This window comes from Sarcophilus harrisii, chromosome 4 (genome assembly GCF_902635505.1).
Source record: "Sarcophilus harrisii chromosome 4, mSarHar1.11, whole genome shotgun sequence".
In the NCBI taxonomy this organism is placed as follows: Eukaryota; Metazoa; Chordata; class Mammalia; order Dasyuromorphia; family Dasyuridae; genus Sarcophilus; species Sarcophilus harrisii.
In genome coordinates this window covers 194,221,112-194,230,333 of record NC_045429.1, presented here as the reverse complement: position 1 = coordinate 194,230,333, position 9,222 = coordinate 194,221,112, and the positions used below count along the sequence as shown (strand labels likewise).

Below are 9,222 nucleotides of genomic sequence, written 5' to 3'. Positions count from 1 at the left end.
CTGCATGTATATGTATATATAGGTATGAATGAATATACTATATACACATATATTTGTTTCATATATATGCACATTTACGTGTGTGTGTGTGTGTATGTATTCCCCAAAAAGTTTATAGCAGCATTTTTTGTATGTGAGAGGAAAAAATTAATTGGAAAAGAGGCGATAGGAATCAGGGAGTATTTCTTACAGCCTGGAAGATCTGTGTTCAAGTCCCAATTCATACTAGCTAGCTTTTCAACTGGCAAGTCATAATATTTCTGAAAATCCCAGGAAATTTTCTAAAACTATAAATTATGGACATTTCCATGAGTTTCTCGCTGATGATTCTTCACATGGATAGCATCACATATTCAAATAAGCAACAACAAAAACTCAAATAAAGTGGGTATCCATCTATTAAGTGGAATGACTAAAGTATATGAATATAATATAATATTATTATACCATGAAAATGGAAAAAAATATGAGGAACTCAGCGAAACCTGGGAAGATTTGTAGGAAGTGATACAAAGCAAAGAAAGCAGAACCATGAGAATAACACATATGATAATTATAATAATACAAAATAAAATAACACCATAAGTCAACTGAACTCCAAATAAATGCAATGACCAATATTGATTTCCAGAGAACAGATAATAAAAAAAACCTCCTCCTTCTCAGTTGGGAAAGGGACTATGGATGATGGATATGGAATATTCTGATTGGCATGATCATCATGTGGGGCAGTTGATTTGGATACTACCATTAACTATCTAAGTAATTATGAGCAGTTTCTGACATCTTTACTTGTGTGATAAAGAGGTAGACTAGATAATTTCTAAGCACTCTTCTAGTCCTATATTCTATGATTTGAGAACCAGAGTGATAATAGTACAGGAGAGTTTTGTAATCAGAGGAATTGAATTTAAATTTTGTCTCACATACTAGCTATGTGATCCTGGGCAAATAGCTATATCTCTGACCCTCATTTTCTTTATCTACAAAACAGGAGGATAGGGCCCTTCCACACTATCATCCTGTGTCTTCAACCTAAACTCAGTATTTCTCTCCAACTCAAGCATCCTTATTTGGTTTTTCTGAGTGATTCATCCATTCTAATTTCCAAATGAAAGGAAAATAAATCATTCGTGGTGCCATTGAAAGGGAGCACTGGGAGATCCTGTGCTCCTGAAAGGGTTTCTTGGACCTTGTATAACTCTTTGTCTACAACCTGTGTGTTCCCTGAGGGAGGCCTACCCTCCAGAATTCACAATGAGTGAAGTGTGGCTTGCATGATAGCCTCTCGGAGGGCTGCAGAAGCTGGGTAAGGCAAGAAAGGGCTCCAGATTGGAGCATGTCATGGGCCCAGCAGTGCCCCAGGACGGCTCAATGAAGCCAGGATAGCTAAGGGGAATCCCTAGGTAACCTCTAGGACAAATCCCTTTGACAACATGGTCTACTAAATAGGTTATTGGATTTGAAATCAGGAAGACCTGGATTCAAATCCCAGCTCCCACTTAGCTATTGGGCAAATCACAGCCATTCAGCCTGAGATTCATCTTCAATAAAATGAAAGAATAAAACGGGAGATTGTGTACTAAGGACTGGCTGTTTGAAAGCTCTTAAAAGCAATCTGCCTCGGCGTGTTAAAGGTTAATCTGTAAGCTGGGTGCTCATTTTAAAGCCAAGTAGCTGGTATTTTGAATGCTATTTCCTAAGTCTGTTTCAATAAGAGTTGCTGCAAAAACAGAAAAGGGAGGGGAAAACTCACAGACTTTACCTAAAATCTTTATTAAAAAAAAAAGAACATTCACACTTATTAAATATTTAAAATGCCTGAGGCAATAGAAATGTCTCTTGATTCCCTTAAAGTATACAACAGATTCATGCCATTGTTTCAGAAGTCACGTACACACTCACGTGCACATACACATGTCCACACACACACACACACATATACCTGTTCTAAATAATGCAACAATATATCTTTATTGGCTACAATATGAAACAAAGGCTACAGAATGAAATACCAAGTAACCTAATTTGTACAAATGTGAGGCCTCCACACAGGCTCTCATTTGGAAAAGAACGACATCTGTGGTCTGACTCTATAAAAGCTTGTTCAGTAGAAATAGCCTGACATGTTTTACACAGCAGAGCTATTTAGCCGCCTGGTTTGACAAGACTTTTGAGAGGGGGAAAAATTAATTATAATTGCAATCTTGCTACAACAATTTGGCCTTCTGATTGAATTCCAGTGCAAAAATAGGCTGGGAGGAGTTTGTTCTCCAGTTGGTCTCTTATACACTAGGGGCAGCATCCATTTTATTAGCAATGAAAGCCTGGAAAGTCAAACATTAAATATCCTGGCTTAGGTAGTTTTGGGGATCCAAGGTAAGCCAGCACCTCTGATTGTGTGTGGGATTCCATAGGACAATGTGTTTGATTTTCTTTGAAACTGGAGATAAGCAGAAACATTCTTCTACTGATAAACTAATATGAGTGCTATTTCACAAGAGTTTTGGGCTGATTATTATTTTTTGGAAACTGTTTTGCAGGTGTAGGCAGGGGATGGGGAAGGTGAAGAGAAATCAGGGGAGAGAAGACCTCAAGAGACTGTGGAGGGATATCATGGGGATATATATTGAAAGGTATGAAATGAGGTATATGCTTGTGGAAGAGGAATAAAAAAAATCAGAGTACTATCATCAAGACAATGACACTTATAAGAAACTAGATTGTCTTAGAATTACCCGGCATTTATGTATAGAGTGTTTTTTTTATATGCACTGAACTGCTTTGACTATGTACAATAGCATTTTAGGGAAATGAATCAATATCATATACAGCAGTAATTATTTAGATTTACCAAACTTGTTGGGCATGAACTCCCTTCCCAAAAAAGCTTTTATTTTTTATACCAATCATGTTTAAAAAGATTTTTTCATTTCTGGTAAAAGTTAACAATCACTGAGGCAAACAAAATGAGGTCCATTTGTAAAGTCTGAGCTTCAGATCATTTTTACAACTGGAAAACTCAAGATTCTCATTGAAGCAAGTTTTTAAAAAGTTTTTCACCTTCCTTTTCCTTTCCCCATTTTCAAGTCAGTCTTCAGTGAAAAAGCATGTCATGGTATACAGTTATTTCAGACATTCACTCGTGAAGCCAATTTCTCCAAGGTTCCCTCATGCATATGGACTTCAGCGTTTTTTCTGGAGTTGAGCATTTTTAATGGTATTCAAAGAAATCTTGCCTTGATTATAGGTAGCCAATCTGCTACTTAGGTTTGTTCTGGCTCTAAAACTCCTAGGAAAACATGAAGTTTGCCATGTTGTAGACTCTTTTACCACTCTGAATACTCTTTGAGAAAGAATATGTTCCATTTAGAAAAGATCAAATCACCTTTCTGAAAGATTCAAGTTTTCTAACTCAATGAGAGAAAAACCAAGAGACAGAGAGAGAGAAAAAAAGTGTTCAATCTCCTCCTGTCCTATTAAATTATAGACTATATCATTCTTCTGTTGGACACAGCTGTGAAAGTAGTAGAAAATCAATTTTTTGTATTCCTTCATGGTGGGGAGAGAAAACCTATTTGTAAATTGAATCCAACCCTAAACACCATGTCTGTGTATGTGTTAAAAACTAATGAAATTAACCACAGTTACAACTACAGTCCAGCAAGGATATTTCTAGGTCAGTGCTTTCTAGGTCCAGAACTTGGTTCAGAATTTTCATATTTTCCAGTTGACGATATGTGACTCACTCTTTTCTGAGATTTTTTTGTAATAGAATCAAAGAGATCCAAGTAGAAATAGCAACAAAATGGAATATTCTACTAAGTTCAGTATGATAAAAAACAAAGTATTTCAGTGCGACAAAAATTCTGTTCTTGATACTTGGTTATTTGTCAGCCAGGTTTCAGCTAGTCAGTCAAAAAAAATCAATGAGCTAAAATAGAATTTTTTTTTAGTCTGTTGGCTAGTCATTTAGTCATCCAACTCCGAAAGATAGCCATTCAGACAGACTATCAATCATCTAGTCACTCAGTCACTCATTTAGACAGACAGACAAAAAACAGTTACTCACAGTCAGTCAACAAGTTAACAACAATTAGGGAGCATGAAACAGAAGGACTCTCTTTTCCTGTTGGTTAGCCACTCAGTTAGACAGATAGGCAGTAAATCAGTTAGCCAGTAATGTTGTCAGCCAGTGAGCCAATAATTACTGAACACAAAACAGCACCACTCTGGATTTTGGTTTCTTTGCTTTGTTGCATTCTCTGGTTCTGATTATGGATGAGTTGGTTGGGTTATAGCCAAATGTACAGGTCAGGTGCAGTTCAAGAAAACAGCTATTCCCTCACACCAATATTGTCGAAGAGCAATATTGTGAAGTTAAAAATCTAGAAAGTTCATTAAAAGTCTCCCCTCTAGTGGGACAACAAGGTATTTCATCCACTAAGAAATAAATCCTCCTTTTCTTTCTCTTCTCTTCTCTTCTCTTCTCTTCTCTTCTCTTCTCTTCTCTTCTCTTCTCTTCTCTTCTCTTCTCTTCTTTCTCTTCTCTTCTCTTCTCTTCTCTTCTCTTCTCTTCTCTTCTCTTCTCTTCTCTTCTCTTCTCTTCTCTTCTCTTCTCTTCTCTTCTCTCTTTCCTCCTCTCCTCTTCTTTCTTCTTCTCTTTTGTGCTCTCATTTCTCTCTCTCTCTCATTTTTTGGGAAGTAAAAGAATTCAAGTTTTCCACATAGTGCAAGACAAAGAAGTCATTCTCAGAAGTATCTCTGAGAGCTGAACCAAACTGACCAACACTGTAAATGTCCTAGGTGTTGTATGTAACACTGGGCAGTGCTGCTGTTGGCACTGTTTGGAATGGCAACACTTTATAATAAACCAGGGATTAATTCCCTCACCCCCAGAGTCTGCCAGGGTTGTCTCTCTTCTTATAGTCTCTTTGTCACTCCCCAAGGTGTCTCAGAGGGCTGATATATGCAGTGTTCTCACTTTGGGGTTATAAAAATAAGGCCTACTTTAAGAAAAACAATGATATTAGGAACATTAAAAAATTATTAAAATTTGTACTTTTTTGTTTTTTGCAACTTGTTAACATGAAGCAGCCACTTTAAAAGGCTATACTTGATTTTTTTTTTAACAAAAAAAGGTAAAAATGCACAAATGTTGAAAAAAACCCAAAACTAAAGTCTTTGTTTTTAGTTTTTGTTATTTTAAGGAAAAAATTTTGTGGTTGGAGTTGTATGTTGGTAAGGCAGCATATTACCTTAAAGTCTACCCTTTTACTGGTGTCAACATCTGGTTTCTATGCTCTAGAGAATCTCAGAACTTGGACTGCTTGAGTTTATCGATGTGGTAGCAAAGTTTCAGTGCTGGCCCTAGTTTCAAGCCCAGGTACTTCATGATCATGTCACTCTTTAGCAGTAACAATGCATTGCCATCAATTTCCTAGTTGAGAGAGACAGAAAGAAACAGAGGTATAGAAAGAGTCAGAGACAGAGAGGATATTTGGAAGAGGACAGTTATATACTTGTAAATATTTTTCACATGTACTTTATTTTAATTTTTTATTTCTTTCTCCCACTGTACCACCTCTAATTGAATAATAATAATGAAACATGAAAAATAAAACTATCATAACAAACAAGAGTCCAGAAAATTATTCATATTGGCAACTTAGAAAAATATGAATCTCATTTTAAGACAATCCTCTCTTTGACAAGAGATTGGTGACATGTTTCATTTTTCAGTCCTCAGGACTCATGGTTCAACATTGCATTGATAAAGAATATTTTCAAAGATGTTTTCTTTATAAAAGTTGTTATTGTAGATATTGTTCTAATTCTGTTCATTTTACTCTCCATCAATTTATAGAGTTCTCAGTTTTCTCTGAAACTATTTCTTCTATCATTTCCTATTGTATTCTATCTATTACATTCACAAATCATAATTTGTTTAGTCATTTTAAAATAGGTGGAACATACTTTTAGTTTTTAATTTGGGACTATAGTGAAAAGAGCTTTTATATAAATATATGTATTTATAAAGCTCCTTTTACTCTTTTCAACTATAATAATATAATTATAATTTATAATATAATAATTTATAATAATAAAATATATTTATGATTATAAGACACTGAGAGGGACAGACGTATAGGTATAGAAGGTAGGTCTGATAGTAGTATTACTATATCAAAGGATATGAGCAGGTTAATAATTTGGAGGCATTGTTTCAAATTGCTTAGACTTGTGAATTCTAGGGCCAAAGTTGATTTAAAATCACATGAAAGTTTTAAGAAGGTGAGTTGTATTTTCCTTGTCAAATAACTACTTTTACCTTTTCCAAGTTAAATTTGCAGAGAAAATATCAAAAACCAAGAACTATCACTAGAAACATGACCTTGTACATTAGAAATTTAAGTTTTTAGTTAGTAATAATGATGGTAATAATAATGACTGATTTATTTATTTAGGGCTCTGTAGGATAAAGATGCTTTTAAAGTGCTCTGGTGACTTGAAGAAAAACAAATAAACATACTCTGGATGTGTGGCTTAATTTCCCTCAGGACTGATTTGACCTTTTTTCTTTTTTTTCTGAGAAACACTCACACATACACACGTGTGTGTGTGTGTGTGTGTGTGTGTGTGTGTATATATATATATATATATATATATATATATATATAATTATACACATTATATACATACACACAGGTTTATTATTCAGTTGTTTCAGTCATGTCTAACTCTTTGTGATCTCATTTGGAATTTTCTTGGCAAAGATACTAGACTGGTTTACATTTCCTTCTCCAGATTATTTTACAAATGAAGAAATTGAGGCAACAGAGTTTATGTGTTTGTTGCCCAGGGTTACACAGATATTAAGTGTCTGAGGCTGAATTTGAATTCAGGTCTTCCCTAACTGGAATCTAGGAGTAGAATCTATCCACTGTACCATGTATCTGCCATCTATATCTATATTGATATCAATAATTATAGTTATATCTGTGTTATGTATATGTATATATATATCTGTATGATTCTGTATATATTATATATGTATATAAGTGTATATATATATATATATATATAACAATAGGGTTGTAAATTATCATTTAAGAATGTGTTTGAGTGTATAGTTGAGTAAATATATACTTAAGAAGTATAAGTGTTAAAGGGGAGACACCTCCATGTCTACCTATTATTTTAATTTATTTTCTCCATCTTGCCTGGAAATAGTGTTGGATTTTTAGTTAAGAAGATGTGGGTTTAAATCCTGATAATGGCATTTACTATCTGTGTAAACTTGAGAAAATTATTTCACTTTTTTGGGCCTCAGTTTCCTCATGAGTAAAAGGAGGTCTCTTGAAGTTCTAAATCTATGATTGAGATATTATTAAAAAGTTAATCTTTACATGTTGTGTATGCACATATCCTTGTCTCCAGAGTTCTTTCCAATGGAAAGAATACTGGATTTAAAGGGAAAGGGTTTGAGTTTGAATTCCTATTCTGCTTTTTAACCTTTGTTATCCTAGACTAGTTATTTCCCTTTTCTGACATTAGTTTCTTCATGAAAGCATTGGCTAACATAATCTCTGAGTTCTAAATCTTATGATCTCTTATGCTTCATTTTTTCATGAAATGAGTCAGTACCTTGTTCAGAGTCTCACAATGGGAAGAGAACTAAGAGATAAAGAACTCTTGAACAAGAATTGAACAAGAATTTATTAAGCACCTATTATGTTTCAGGTACTATTCTACATAATGGGGATACAAAGATAAAAAAGCAAAGTCTCTACCCATAAAGAGTTTATATTCTGTTGGCTATCATTCTCTTCTGGTATGTTTCAGGTCATTGCCTATGTCTCCTTGTTGAAGGAACTGGAGAAAACAACATCCCTATTACTCAGTGAGGGCTCAGGAAATTATATCTCTGTTGTATTCCCAAAACCACATTCCCTTACTCCAACCTCTATGTCTCTAGGAATAAGATATGACATCCATCATATCCTAAAATATGCAAACAAAACCAGGTCTGAGGTTTGGCAGCTTCCTTTCCCCATATGCCATTCATTCCCTGGACCTCTTGTGATTTTTTTTCCCTAAAATTTTCATCCCTAACTTTAGTTGATTGCCAATGTGGTAATTGCTCCCAGCGAGAGGTTTTAGGTGTCTTCTGGTCCTGTCAATAACTATACACAAATTATTCACCTGCTTCTTACTAAGGTTTAGCACATGCAATTATAGGGATACAGTTAATACGCTAATCACCAGTGGTACTTGTTTTAATCCCATTTTGCTAAGAAAAATACAGAACTCCTGGAGATATATTTAATTCATGAGTCTAATTCAATTGGACTTCTTTAGCCTCTTCTCACCTCAGTTTAGATACTTGTACTGTATATTTCCCAGAACCATAGACTCAACATGGAAATTAAGTGATAAGAACTTCAAGAAGGGGAATGATTACTATTCATTAACTGTGAGAAAAGCAACAAGCCTCCTTTTCTCCTTGGATCCAGCCTTGGACAGAATTCTGGAGCCTGTCAAGATTGTCTTTGGCCCTTCCCTCCCTTTAATTGCCCTTCCCTTTCTTGTACCCTTTCTTCTTATATTTTACCAACCTACTAAATCCAGGGTCTCCTACTGGCATAAGCCTTCTCTGGACAAGATTAGATATTTACCCAGCCTTCTCCAATAAACTTCTCTTTCTCCACCTTACATTCTCAGTGAAAAGAAGATCTCTCCTGTACCCCATTGTCTCTGGACCCTGATATTTGTTAGATAACAGCAAATTCATATGATAAACTGATTTATCCAGTTGTGCTAATGGCTACTAATGTTTTAATGAAGTTCTCTAGCAGTTTTCATGGGATAGTCTCACTGTGTGTGTGTGTGTGTGTGTGTGTGTGTGTGTGTGTGTGTCTGTGTATGGGGGGGTGTATTTGTAGGCTTTGATCTTTTGTCTCTGAGTAATGGTCATTAGTTTTGGGGGTTGGTGTTTATGGGGGCTTGTCAGTAGATAAAGTTTATTATCTGGTTGTTAGCACCCCAGTGTATTCTACGCCAGAGTGGGAGTAAGCAGCAAAGAAAGCTTTAAGATGAGGTTCTATCTACCACAGCATTGTGGATTGTTGATCTGGCTCCAGTTTCCTTCCTGAAAGAAAGTGCCTGAGTTGGTTATTAGGTTCAATAGGAAAAGAGGGAGAGAGAAAGAGAGCTACAAGC

General features: G+C 35.3%; 1 protein-coding gene across 1 annotated transcript in view; it reads right to left on the bottom strand.

Moving 5' to 3' along the window:
- Window positions 1–4,578: 4,578 nt before the first annotated feature.
- The window catches only part of SCML4 (Scm polycomb group protein like 4), an 86,154-nt gene continuing 81,510 nt past the window's right edge, over window positions 4,579–9,222 (bottom strand). The window contains exon 8 of the mRNA XM_023503148.2: window positions 4,579–5,440. Within this exon, the coding sequence (XP_023358916.1) occupies window positions 5,315–5,440 (126 nt within the window). The 3' untranslated portion in view covers window positions 4,579–5,314. The remainder of the gene's footprint in view (window positions 5,441–9,222) is intronic.